General features: G+C 45.3%; 1 protein-coding gene across 1 annotated transcript in view; it reads right to left on the minus strand.

Moving 5' to 3' along the window:
* Positions 1-14761, minus strand: part of LOC137333349 (early endosome antigen 1) — a 586801-nt gene that overhangs the window by 49292 nt on the left and 522748 nt on the right. The window contains exon 34 of the mRNA XM_067997503.1: positions 4391-4558. Coding sequence (XP_067853604.1) covers positions 4391-4558 — 168 coding nt within the window. The remainder of the gene's footprint in view (positions 1-4390; positions 4559-14761) is intronic.

The raw sequence follows: 14761 nt of genomic DNA on the forward strand, positions 1-14761 counted from the left end.
ACAGTAACAGCCAGCATGAATTTCAAAAGGGAAGATCCTGCCTGATAAACCCCTCACTTCAAATTGGCTATTCAATTGGGCAGATACATGGCAAATTAAATTTAACACTGAAAAGTATAAAGTATTAAACATAGGTTGAAAAAAATGTGGGACATCAGTGTACAGTGAATTGAATTGAAATAACAGATTTAGAAAGATAATTGGGAGTAATGGTAGATGTGTCATTTCAGTGTTCAGAAAAAGTGTTGAAGCAATTAATACATCTAATAGAATGCTAAGATGCATAGCTAGAACAAAAAAATATGGCTCCGATTTTAAGATCCCAGCCTGTTAGGCGTGGGCGATGAGGGGGCATTGCGATATTGCCCCAACCCACACTTGGCTGGGGAGAGCAAATGTTAAAGAGTTGCAGCAAGCCAATAAGGGGACTTGGGAGTATTTGATCACAATAGCATAGCGAAGACATGTAGGCAACAATGGTCCCAGAGGGTGTGGGCGAGGAAGTAGGTCTGGAGAAGATTTCCTAAGTAACATGGAGGGAAGGTATAGCTAAGAAGATAAAGGCAAGAATGTTGAAATTGATTTGGTAGGGCACAGCCAGCCAGTGCAGCTTGGTGAAGAAGGGGATGTTGAATGTGTGAGAATATTTGCAAGTGATCTCCTGACTTCTCAGTCTTAAATTCACACCCATCTGACTACTGGAGATTTATACCCAATAACTACATTTTGTTTTAGTTGTTCTTGCGATGTGGGTGACGCAGGCAAGGCTGCATTTATTACCTGTCCCGAGTTGTCCTGAGATGATGCTAGTGGGCCGTTTTCTTGAACCGGTGGAGTTCTTGTGGTGATGGTACTCCTACAATGGTGTTAGGTGGGTATTCCAGGGTATTGATCCTGCGACATGAAAGAATGGTGATATATGTCCAAGTCAGGATGGAGTGTGAGTTGGAGGAGAACTTGGAGGTTATGGTGTACTGTTCTTGTCCTTGGTGGTAGAAGTTGCAGGGGAGGGAAATGCTTTCAAAGTAACCTTGGTGAGTTGCTGCAGTGCATCCTATAGTCATATATACTGCAGCCATAGTGCGCCACTGGTGGAGAGGGTGGACACAGAGTCATTGGCAGGGGCACTATTCAAGCAAACTGCTCTGTCCTGGATGGTGTCGAGCTTCTGGAGTATTGTTATGGCTGCACCCATCCTGGTGAGTATTCCATCACACTTCTGACTTGAGTCTTATAGATGGTGGAGAGGCTTGTAGGGGTCAGAAGGTGAGCTATTCATCGCAGATTACCCAGCTTCTGTCCTGCTCTTGTAGCCATAGTGTTGATATGGCTGTTGCAATTCAGCTTCTGGTCAATGATGACTCCCAGGATGTTGATGGTGGGGGACTTGGCGATGGTGGCACCATTAAAGGCCATTTGGGAGGGGCGTAGCTAGACTTTTTGTTGGCTTCCCTGAGGAACTCCTGCAGTGATGTCTTGGGGCTGTGATGACAGGCCTCCAACAACCATGACTTTCTTCCTTTGAGTCAGATATGACAACAACCATTGGAGGGTGTTCCCTTTGACACCCACCAACTGTAGTTTTGCTAGGGTCTGCTGGTGTCTTGCCCAGTTGAAGGCTGCCTTCATGTTGAGGGCAGCTACTCTCACCTCTCCTCTGGCATTCAGCTCTTGCTTCCATGTTTGGATCAAAGCTGTGATGAGGTCTGGAGCTGAATGGTTCTAGCAGAACCTGGTGAGCATCGGTGAAAAGGTTATTGGTGAGTAGGTGTTGCTTGATGGCACTATTAATGAATCCTTCCAGCACTTTACTGATGATTGGGCGGAGGCTGATAGGGCGGTATTTGGCTGGGTTAGATTTGTCCTGTTTTTTTGTGGATGGGACATATGTGGGCAATCTTCCACATCATTAGTAGATTCCAGTGTCATTGTTGTACTGGAACAGCTTGTCTAGGGGACTGGCTAGCTGTGGTGCACAGGTCTTCAGCACTACTCCCGGGATGTTGTCAGAGTCCATAGCCTCTGCTGTGTCCAGTGCATTCAGCCACTACTTCATGTCACGTGAAGTTAACCTTATTGGCTGGATACTGGTATCGATGATGGTGGGGACCTTGGGAGAAGGGAAAGTAGGATCATCTATTCGGCACCTTTGGCTGAAAATGTTTGGAAATACTTCAGCCTTGTCTCTTGCACTCATGTGCTGGTCTCCACCATGGTTGAGAATGGGGATGTTCCTGGAGCCTTCTGTTAGTTGCCTGGTTGTCCACTCCCATTCTTGACTGGATATGATGGGGCTACAGAGCTTTGCTCCGGTCCGTTGACTATTGGGCGGTTTAGCATGCAGGTAGCTCTGTGTAGTAGCTTCACTAGGTTTGTACCTCATTGTAAGGTATGTGTGGTATTGCTCCTGACACACCCTTCTACACTCCTGCCTTGATGGTGCTCACAGAGTGAGGGATATGCCAGGCCAGGCAGATGGTTACAGATTGTAGTGGTACACAAATCTGCTGCTGTTGATGGCTCACAGCCTCTGATGGATGCCCAATTCTGGGTTGCTAGGTCTTTCCTTAGACTGCCTCGCTTAGCATGGTGGTAGTTCCACGTGACATGATGCAGGATGTCCTCACAGTGGAGAAAAAACTTCATCTTCACAAGGAATATGGGGTGGTCACTTCTGCCAATGTTATCATGGACAGATGTATCTGTGACAGGTAGGTTGGTGAGGATGACGTCAAGTAAGTTACTTCTCGTGAGTTAGTTCCTCACCACCTGATGCAGGTCCAGTCTGGCAGCTATATCCTTCAGGACTCATGCAGCTCAATCACTGACAGCCATTAACAGATCAAATAAAGTAAAGAATTTATAAGCAATTTCTTTACAGAGAGTGGTGAAAATATGGAACCTGTTGCCACATGGAGTGGTTGATGTAGATAGCATTGATGGATTTAAGAGGAGGCTCTATGCATACATGAAAGAGAAGGGAATAGAGGGATACGGCGGCGGGGTGAGAAGCGGTAATTAGAGTGGGAGGAGGCCCGTGTGGAGTATAAACACCGGCATAGAAGAGTTGGGCCAAATGGCTGGTTTCTGAGCTGTAAATTCTGTGCAATTCAATACAGTGGTAGTACTACTGAGCCACTATTGGTGATGCACAAGGAATTCCCTAAGAGTACATTCTGTGCCCGTGCTTCCTTCAGAGCTTCCTTCAAGTGATGCTCAACATGGAGGAATACTGGTTCATCAGTTGAGAGGGAGGGTGGTAGGTGGTCATCAGCAGGAGGTTTCCTTGGCTTTGTTTGACCTGAAGCCATGAGACTTCATGGGGTATGGAGTCAATGGTGACCATATATTAATTAGTGTGCTTCCACCTACGACAAGTATGTCATATGCTGACAACTCAGTTCTCCTACATAATAAACCACAGAACAGCACAAATGTACTCCAATTTCCAATCTTTTCACATGGTGCCTGATGGTAGTTTGCTTAAAAAGGAAAAGAAATTGCCCAAAGTCTAGCTTCTGGTAACAGTGAAAATTACCAAGCTATACATCAGATCTTTTGACCATTTTTACACAGGTTTTGAAAAAAGAGTTACTTTAAATGTCGGGTTTTAAAGCATAGTGAATTCATACAAGTTTTTTAAAAAAGGCATCTGAGATTATAGGTAAATATGATGTTGATGAACTAGCTTTGATGTTGTTTTCTCATAGACTGTAAGTAATAAGTAATTCATTGGTAATTGATAAACACTTCACACCCATTGTATTGGAAAGTGTCAAAGGGGATCAAGGACTTAACAGAGCGAGATAAGACAGATAGGGATACAGGCTGATAAGGAGCTTTTTGGAAACAGGATGCTGCGCAGGCAGTCAGATTTTTAAAGAGAAAGCTACAAGGGCTTTCGTCAGGACCAGGAGGTCAGAAAGGCCGGAAGAATAGTTAGCAATCATCTTGGTTGAGTCAATTAAGACAACACATTTGTATTGGGAAGCGTGGCATATTCTTTACTTTGTTTCATTACACAAAGATAAGTTCTCCTATTTGAATTGAGTGAGTCCAATTATGACTGCTGTTCAGTATGTTGACCTTACTGTGAAATAAAGCAGCTTATCAATTCTTCTCAGTCCTCGTTTTACCAAGTGTTTGGTCCACCTTTGGAGAGTTTGAGCAGAACACACACACAAAAGTTATGAATAACTGGTTCAGGTCACAAGGGGTACTATTGTTACAACCCTGGGTTATGTTATGTTATACTGGTGCAGTGTGTACCCTGAGCAATGTGATCCAACTCCCACAAAGGTAAGACACTCAGATAGCTTACAGGAGCCACTGAATCGAAGAAAGTATCAAAGCAAAGAAAGGGTTGAATTTGTAATAATCAGTAACAAACCTGTTCCATGGTTTCTTTCTGGGTACCCTGACAAGCTGTTAGCTCTAGTCTGAGCTCACGGATGAGTTGGTCTGCTGATGCCAGCTCTCGGTTAGCCTTTCGTGCCTGTTCCTGGACTGTATCCAGTTGTGACTGAAGCTTGGCAAGTTTATGTTCATGTCGAGTCACCTGTGACATGACATTATTACAGCTTTAGAAAATAAACCAGGTTTATTTTGTAACTGACTGCAAGCAAATAACATTTCTTTTACTTAGACAAACAACATGAGACTCTTTTGCAATAATAAAAGTCTGAAGGATTGATATCAAGTCTTGATTTATTCAATTGGGTAAGAAAAGATAATTAATTTTATTGTTTAAGTATTTTTACAAATTCAATATTTCAGTGTTTAGTACAAAATGTGTTCAGGGCACAAGTGAATGGGTAATGTTGCTAATTTAAATACAGTGTGTGACGATTGTGGCTTAAGCAGAAGTAGTAACCACACCTGTCACGGTTTCCAATTATGATTCCAAGAGTTTTAACGATACAAGTTTAATTTTCTGATAATTCTCATTACCTTTACTAGTCCACGAAAGGGGCACTATAATCAAGAAAAATGTTTGTCAACTCTTTTGTTTGGTGGGGAAGAAGAGCGAGAAAAGCTCAAATTTTGTCAAGATGATGTGTTCTGCATTTAAAAAACAGTTTAGCAAACAATCTTTAGGAAGCCAGCACATCTTTAAGAAAAGAACAACATTACAGAAACACACCATAGAACCATAGAAAAGATACAGCACAGAAGGGGGCCTTTCGGCCCATCGTGTCTGCCCCGGCTCGAAGAACAACCAGGTGCCCCTTCTAATCCAACCGTCTAGCACCCGGTCCGTAGCCCTGCAGCTTACAGCATTTTAGGTGCAGGTCCAGGTACTTCTTAAAAAGAGTTGAGGGTCCCTGCCTGTACCACCAATTTGGGCAGCGAATTCCAGACACCTACCACCCTTGGGTAAAAAAGATTTCCTCATGGCCCCTCTAATCCTTCCACCAATCAGCTTGAATCTATGTCCTCTAGTTCTTGAACGCTCCGCAAGGGGAAACAGGTATTTCCTGTCTACTCTATCTAGGCCCCTCATAATTTTGTACACCTCAATCAAGTCTCCCTTCAGCCTCCTCTGCTCCAAGGAAAACAACCCCAGCCTATCCAATCTCTCCTCGTTGCTCCAATTTTCAAGCCCTGGCAACATTCTTGTAAATCTTCTCTGCACTCTCTCCAGAGCAATTATGTCGTTCCTGTAATGTGGTGACCAGAACTGCGCACAATACTCCAGCTGTGGCCTTACCAACGTTTTACACAGTTCCATCATTACATCCCTGCTTTTGTATTCTATACCTCGGCTAATAACGGAGAGCATTCCGTATGCCTTCTTCACAACCTTATCTACCTGTACTGTCACCTTCAGGGACCTGTGCACATGCACTCCAAGGTCTCTCACTTCCTCTACCCCTCTCAATATATTCCCGTTTACTGCGTATTCCCTTTTATTGTTTGCCCTTCCTAAGTGCATTACCTCACACTTCTCCGGGTTGAACTCCATTTGCCACTTTTCCGCCCACTCCACCAACCCATTGATATCTTCTTGGAGTCTACAGCTAACCCCTTCACTATCAACTACACGGCCAATTTTTGAGTCGTCTGCAAATTTGCCAATCACGCCCCCTACATTCAAGTCCAAATCATTAATATATACCACAAACAGCAAGGGACCCAACACTGAGCCCTGTGGCACACCACTGGAAATGGATTTCCATTCGCAAAGACATCCATCGACTATTACCCTTTGTTTCCTGTTACTGAGCCAATTTTGGATCCAATTCGCCACATTTCCCTGTATCCCATGGGCTTTTACCTTTCTGACTAGTTTGCCGTGTGGGACCTTGTCAAATGCCTTACTAAAATCCATGTAGACAACATCCACTGCACTACCCTCATCAATCCTCCTTGTCACTTCCTCAAAGAATTTAATCAGATTTGTAAGGCATGACCTTCCCTGAACAAATCCATGCTGACTATCCCTGATTAAACCATGCCTTTCCAAGTGACAGTTTATCCTATCTCTCAGTATTGATTCTAATAGTTTGCCCACCACCGAGGTAAGACTGACCGGCTTATAATTGTTCGGCCTTTCCCTCGTACCCTTTTTAAACAATGGTACTACGTTTGCAGTCTTCCAGTCCTCCGGTACCTCCCCTGTATCTAGTGAGGATTGGAAAATGATCCTCAGGGCATCCGCTATTTCCTCCCTGGCTTCCATCAATAGCCTAGGAAACAATCCATCTGGCCCTGGTGACTTATCAATTTTCAAAGATTCCAGTCCCTCTAGTACTTCCTCTCTCGTTATGTTTACTTTATCCAATATTTCACACCTCTCCTCTTTAACTACTATGTCCAGATCATCCCTTTCCTTTGTGAATACAGAGACAAAATATTCATTTAAAACCCTACCCACATCCTCTGCTTCTACACACAAGTTACCCTTATCATCCCTGATAGGTCCCACCTTTTCCTTAGCTATCCTCTTGTTCTTAATGTACTGATGAAACATCTTTGAGTTTTCTTTAATCTTACTAGCTAATATCTTTTCATGCCCTCTCTTTGCTTTCCTTATTTCCTTTTTTACGTCATCCCTATACTTTCTATACTCCTCAAGGCTTTCTGCAGTATTTAGTTTTTAATGACAGTCAAAGGCTTTCTTTTTCTGCTTTATCTTGCCCCGTATACTTCTAGACAACCAGGGGGCTCTAAATTTGGCAGTGCCACCCTTTTTTTTTGAGGGAACGTGTCTGCATTGTACCTGTAGAATTTCACTTTTTAGTGCCTCCCACTGGCTTGCCACTGATTTCTCCTCAAGTAGTTGTGTCCAGTCCACTTCTGCCAAATCACCTCTTAGTTCTGTAAAATTTGCCTTCCCCCAATTTATAGCGTTTACTCCTGATTTAACTCTGTCCTTTTCCATAATAATGCTAAAACTAACTGAATTGTGGTCACTGTCCCCAATATGGTCACCCACTGTCACTTCACTCACTTGTCCATCTTCATTTCCCAGGACTAAATCTAGAATTGCATCCCCACTTGTTGGGCTTGTCACGTACTGGCTGAAAAAGTTCTCCTGGATACCGATCAAGAATTTTGCGCACCCTGTGTCCCTCACACTGTTTGAATCCCAGTTGATGTTAGGGTAGTTGAAGTCCCCTGCTATTATTGCCCTCTTATTTTTGCACTCAGAAATTTGCCTACATAATTGTTCTTCTATCTCCCTTTCGCTATTCGGGGGTCTATAGTACACTCCTAGTACTGCGACTGCCCCTTTTTTATTTCTTAGCTCAACCCATATGGCGTCGATTGATGATCCATTTAGCACATCAGCCCTTCTCACAACTGTAATTGATTCTTTAACCAATAATGCTACCCCCCCCCACCCCCTCCATTTTATCACCTACTCTATCCTGCCTGAAAATTCTATATCCGGGGATATTGAGCAGCCAATTATCCCCCTCTTTAAGCCAGGTTTCCATTACAGCAATGATATCATGCTGCCATGTGTCTATCTGTGCCCTTAGCTCATCTGCTTTGTTTGTAATACTCCTTGCATTGAAGTATATACCCTTTAACCCTGTCAAATTTCTGAGCTGAACACTATTTAACCTTAGCTTCTTTTGCCTTTCTGAGTCGCTAACTATGTGACAAACTGCTTTTCTGCTTCCCGTTTCCTGGTCTGAATTTGTCCTATCTGTACCTGCCCTTTGGTTCCCATTCCCCTGCCATATCAGTTTAAATCCTGCCCAACAGAACTAGCAAATGCCCCCACGAGGATATTGGTCCCGGTTCTGCTTGGGTGCAACCCGTCCAGCTTGTACAGGTCCCGCCTTTCCCAGAATCGGTCCCAATGCCTCAGGAATTTAAACCCCTCCCTCCGACACCATCTCTCAAGCCACGCATTCATCTGGTCTATTCTCCTATTTCTGCTCTCGCTTGCACGTGGCACTGGGAGTAATCCTGAGATTACTATCTTAGAGGTCCTGCTTTTTAATTTATTTACTAACTCCCTATATTCTGCTTGCAGGACCTCATCCCTTTTTTTTACCGATGTCGTTGGTACCGATATGGACCACGACCTCTGGCTGTTCACCCTCCCCCTTCAGAATGTCCTGCAGCTGCTCCGTGACATCCTTGACCCTAGCACCAGGGAGGCAACATACCATCCTGGAGTCACATCTGCGGCCGCAGAAACGCCTATCTGTTCCCCTTACGATGGAATCCCCAAAGTTTTCAATATGAGGAACTGACATAAAATTTCACTTTAAACTTTAGTACAATTTCTGATGGTCCAAAGTCAAATTCTGATTCAAACTTCTGTTTCTCAATTGGTGCAGCTCTTCAAAGCTGAAGTTCAGTCATCAGAAACCCCAAAGTACTGGGTTTCACCAGTCTATTGCCAAAGTCCCAAAAGATTAAACTTATTGCAGGGCCAGTATCGGTATCAAATGCCAACTGTATTATGGTGTGCTAAATGATAACATACAGGAAACAATGAGATAAGTTAATTTTTTTAACCAGTGTGGAAGTCATGGACACTACCAGTGTCACTGGCGACCATGTGTGCAGGAAGTGTAATCCAGCTGCAGCTATTGCTCTCCCATTCTTTTTCCTCTCCTCCTGTTCAGCTGAGTCACTCGTGGTGCCATGGTCTTGGCTCTTGCTGCATTCCCCTGATAAGCTATCTACCCCAACAATATCCAAAGTGGAATATCTGTTTGAGAGGGAGATGGCCCCAGGGGACTCCTGCTCTATTTGCCTAGTCGTTTTACTCTGGCTGGCGGTCACCCATTTCCTTCCTGCCTGCGTAATCTTTACCTGTGGTGTGACCACCTCACTGAACGTGCTATCCACGATAATCTCAGCATCACGGATGTTCCACAGTGAATCCACCCGCAGCTCCAGCTCCGAAATGCGGTTAGCCAGTAGCTGCAGCTGGATTACACTTCCTGCACACATGTTCGCCAGTGACACTGGTAGTGTCCATGACTTCCACACTGGTTAAAAAATTAACTTATCTCGTTGTTTCCCGTATGTTAACATTTAGCATACCATAATACAGTTGGCATTTGATACCGATACTGGCCCTGCAATAAGTTTAATCTTTTGGGACTTTGGCAATGGACTGGTGAAACCCAATACTTTGGGGTTTCTGATGACTGAACTTTAGCTGTGAAGAGCTGCACCAATTGAGAAACAGCAGTTTGGATCAGAATTTGACTTTGGGCCATCTGAAATTGTACTAAAATTTAAAGTGAAATTTTGGGCTCGATATTAGCAGGGCGGCGGGTTCTCAGCAGGCAGTCGACTGGGCGCATGGGTAACACGCCCAGTGAAATCGGGGTGCTCCGCACGCAATTACAGGATAAATGGAGCCACTTTCCTGTGCTTCCGGGTTTCCCGCTGGTAAGCTGCGCGGTGGGCGGACTGCGCATGCGCAGCAAGGTCTGTCAGCTGAAGGAGCCCTATTTAAAGGGGCAGTCCTCCACTGACTGATGCTGCAGAAAATAGGAAAAATTACAGCATGGACCAGCCCAGGGGGAAGGCTGCTCCCAGGTTTAATGATGCCCCACTCCAGGTATCATTGGATGGGGTGAGGAGGAGGGGGAGGACAGAGATCTTCCCCCCGGCGGGCGGGAGGAAGCGGCCTGACTCTGCCACCAAGAAGGCCTGGCTCGAGGTGGCAGAGGAGGTCACCAGCACCACCAACATATCGCGCACCTGCATACAGTGCAGGAGGCGCTTCAATCACCTAAGTAGGTCAGTCGAAGTGAGTGCACTTACTCATTCCCCGACACTCCCGTCTGCCACATCACCGCCCCCACCCCACATCTCCTTCTCCACTGCCAACACTATTCTATCACATCACCCCTCACACCCAATCAAAACTCATCCTCATCTTACCTGCACTTACTCACCTTGCCAGTACTCATCCCACCACTACCACTCAACCCAATCCTCATACAATCTCATGGCTCTATCTCATACTCGCCCTCTAATGCATCTCTTTCACGGTCAGCTTCACTCAAGCTGCCACTACCTGTGCTGCAGCCACAGGGCATGCATCACATATGTGCAGTAGGAAGTGTAAGGCAAACTTGTCGTGAGCACGAAGGGTGTTTGAGGGTTTGTCATGGTGTTTACCTATATTTAATTTCTGATCAACTCACATTACATATTATATTGTCACCACTAATGCCACGTCTTTGCGAATCTTGTCTGGTTTGTGCAATAATGCCCTTTTCTGAGGATCACTATGAAGACCCACAACTGATACCACCCATTGTGTCACTGCAGAGTGGGTGTAGGTGTATTTGCAGGGCTCTTTTGTGCAGACGACTGAGAGACGTCGGTGATGTCCCCGGTGGCACCCTGGAAGGATGCGGAGGAGAAGTTGTTGAGGGCAGTGGTGACTTTGACAGCGACAGGTAAGAAGATGGTGCTCGGGCCAGCCGGGAGCAGCTCGGCATGAAGGAAGCTGCAGATGTCCACGACTACATGTCCACGGAAGCTGAGCCTCAGTCTGTAGACCCTGTGGGAGGCTAGTGCCCTCTGCGAAGCATCTCTCTCTGTGGTTGCCCTCCCTCCTGCTGTGCAGGTGGATGTGTCACAGCACTGTGTTGTGGAGCTCCATGTGTTAGAGGTGGACAGCGTGGCTGGCGAGGCTGGTGATGATGTTCGCCCTCCGAGAAGGTCATGACTGCAGCTACGGCGGCCCCCATCCGGAAGATGTACATTTGAGGGGGTACGCAAGGTAGGTAAATGTGTCTGGACACCGGGGTAAGTGTGCAAGTTTATGCATTTGATTGTTAGGAGGAGGGTGGTGGAGGCCAAACTTTGTCCAAAATGACAGAGTGGCCTCCTGCAATGAGTCTCCCCCCCACACCTGTCAAATGGACCGTTGCAGCTGCCACAGGCTGGTGGCTGCAACACGTCCATTTCAACTAGGAGTGTTTCCCCCAGTACGGGAAACAGTCTCAGTTATTTGCAAAATCCAATCCCTCCTAAAATATCAGGTCAATCAGGTCTGTAAACAACCTGAAGTACCTGTTCAAGTACTTTAAGTGGTACCCCGCCGGCTTTAATTGCCGGCGGGAGTCGCACATGCGGGGGCTGTGCGCGCATGTGAGTGCGTCACTGGTGAACCCGGAAATGGGGCGGGTTGGAGCCGGGCTCCGGACTCGCCCCGGGAATCCCGGATTTTCGCAGCCCCCCCCCCCCGCCACGAACGCACCCGATTGCGGGTGCGAAAATAGAGCCCTTTATGTCAGTTCCTCATATTGAAAACGTTGGTAGTGATTTAATTTTAACCAGTAACCTTATTATTCATGCTTCTTATTGCCATTCTATCCGATAAAAAGGGGTGAAATAGAACAGCTGGAGAGTGTGGGGGTAAGAAAAAGGAATGGTGAGAATTGCAGATCTGTTTTACAGTACTCCTGGGACAGATTTATATCTGGCAATCTCTACAATACCAATACAAGTTGAGTAACAATACTTGGTACAGCAAACGATATAACAAAGGCAATGGGCCCCGACAACATCCCGGCTGTAGTGCTGAAGACTTGTGCTCCAGAACTAGCCACGCCTCTAACCAAGCTGTTCCAGTACAGCTACAAAACTGGCATCTACCTGACAATGTGGAAAATTGCCCAGGTATGTCCTATCCACAAAAAGCAGGACAAATCCAATCCGGCCAATTATCGCCCCATCAGTCTACTCTCAATCATCAGCAAAGTGATGGAAGGTGTCGTCAACAGTGCTATCAAGCGGCACTTACTCACCGATAACCTGCTCACCAATGCTCAGTTTGAGTTCCGCCAGGACCACTCGGCTCCGGACCTCATTACAGCCTTGGTCCAAACATGGACAAAAGAGCTGAATTCCAGAGGTGAGGTAAGAGTGACTGCCCTTGACATCAAGGCAGCATTTGACTGAGTGTGGCACCAAGGAGCCCTAGTAAAATTGAAGTCAATGGGAATCAGGGTGAAAACTCTCCAGTGGCTGGAGTCACACCTAGCACAAAGGAAGATGGTATTGGTTGTTGGAGGCCAATCATCTCAGCCCCAGGACATTGCTGCAGGAGTTCCTCAGGGCAGTGTCCTAGACCCAACCATCTTCAGCTGCTTCATCAATGACCTTCCCTCCATCATAAGATCAGAAATGGGGATGTTCGCTGATAATTGCACAGTGTTCAGTTTCATTCGCAACCCCTCAAATAAAGAAGCAGTCCCAGCCTGCATGCAGCAAGACCTGGACAACATCCAGGCTTGGGCTCATAAGTGGCAAGTAACATTCGTGCCTGACAAGTGCCAGGCAATGACCATCTCCAACAAGAGAGAGTCTAACCACCTCCCCTTGGCATTCAACGGCATTACCATCGCCGAATCCCCCACCATCAACATCCTGGGGGTCACCATTGACCAGAAACTTAACTGGACCAGCCATATAAATACTGTGGCTACAAGAGCAGGTCAGAGGCTGGGTATTCTGCGGCGAGTGACTCACCTCCTGACTCCCCAAAGCTTTTCCACCATCTACAAGGCACAAGTCAGGAATGTGAAGGAATACTCTCCACTTGCCTGGATGAGTGCAGCTCCAACAACACTCAAGAAGCTCAACACCATCCAGGACAAAGCAGCCTGCTTGATTGGCACCCCATCCACCACCCTAAACATTCACTCCCTTCACCACCGGCGCACAGTGGCTGCAGTGTATACCATCCACAGGATGCACTGCAGCAACTCGCCAAGGCTTCCTCGACAGCACCTCCCAAACCCGCGACCTCTACCACTTAGAAGGACAAGAGCAGCAGGCACATGGGAACAACACCACCTACACGTTCCTCTCCAAGTCACACACCATCCCGACTTGGAAATATATCGCTGTTCCTTCATCGTCGCTGGGTCAATATCCTGGAACTCCCTTCCTAACAGCACTGTGGGAGAACCTTCACCACAAGGACTGCAGCGGTTCAAGAAGGCGGCTCACCACCAGCTTCTCAAGGGCAATTAGGGATGGGCAATAAATGCTGGCCTTGCCAGCGAAGCCCACATCCCATAAAAGAATTTAAAAAAACAATCCTTAAAATATATTCCTTGACTTACGTTTTATATTCATGCTTTGCACTATCTCAGTTTGATATTTATTTAAATGTGAATTGAGGCACATCATATGTTACATATTATACTGTAATGCTGTAGCATCAAATGGTCCTTTGAATGGTGTCATGATGGCAGCAATCATGCATCCATGTAGAAATATTCTAGATTGTAGTTGAACATTCTAGGTTGTTGTACAATATACAGCCATTACTTCGAAAGTAAAATCCAAAGCTGTTGTATAAATTGCTATATTACCTTAATTAATACCAGTCATAATTTTTCTAAAGACTGTGAATTTGTCATAGTATTACAATATGTTTCAATGAAAGACTTGGTCCTGAAATAACACCAGGGAATACCAAAGCACAATCATGTTAAGTTTGTCTGAAGTTCCTCGCTCCACCATTTTCGTGGAGAACTTTATTTTATGATGTGGAGATGTCGGTGATGGACTGGGGTTGACAAATGTAAAGAATCTTACAACACCAGGTTATAGTCCAACAATTTTATTTGAAAATCAAATAAAATTGTTGGACTATAACCTGGTGTAAGATTCTTAACTTTATTTTAAACACATTAACAGTTCCAATAAAATAGTGGAGAGATGAATTTCAGACAAATACATAAAGTGTTTATTTGCTAGTATCCAACAGTATAATTTCAGAACCAGAACAAAAATGGAAAAATTGAGGTTGATTTGATAAGGCAGATAGTAAATCTGGCTGTTTGGAGCACACCTGAAAATTACCTTCCGTTTACTGCCAACACCATCACAACAGTCATAAAAGTTCTCACATTTGTTGGGATGCAGATTATTTTAAACCTACTACTGCAGTACATCATTATTTTACTCGATATTTAGCAAGGGTTCAAATCTGCGATCCCTAAGTCCATGTGACAACTAAAAATATGGAAAATGATGATCAAGTTAAAAAGTTAGGTCCTCATAAGAACATAAGAAATAGGAGCAGGAGTAGGCCATGCAGCTCCTCGAGCCTGCTCCGCCATTCAATCAGATCATGGCTGATCTTCAACCTCAACTCCACTTTCCTGCCCGATCCCCATGTCCTTTGATTCCCCGAGAGTCCAAAAATCTATTAATCTCAGCCGTGAATATACTCACCGAATCAGTATCCACAGCCCTCTGGGGTAGAGAATTCCAAAGATTCAGAACTCTCTCAGTAAAGAAATTC

The sequence above is a fragment of the Heptranchias perlo genome, chromosome 16 (assembly GCF_035084215.1).
Source record: "Heptranchias perlo isolate sHepPer1 chromosome 16, sHepPer1.hap1, whole genome shotgun sequence".
NCBI lineage: Eukaryota > Metazoa > Chordata > Chondrichthyes > Hexanchiformes > Hexanchidae > Heptranchias > Heptranchias perlo.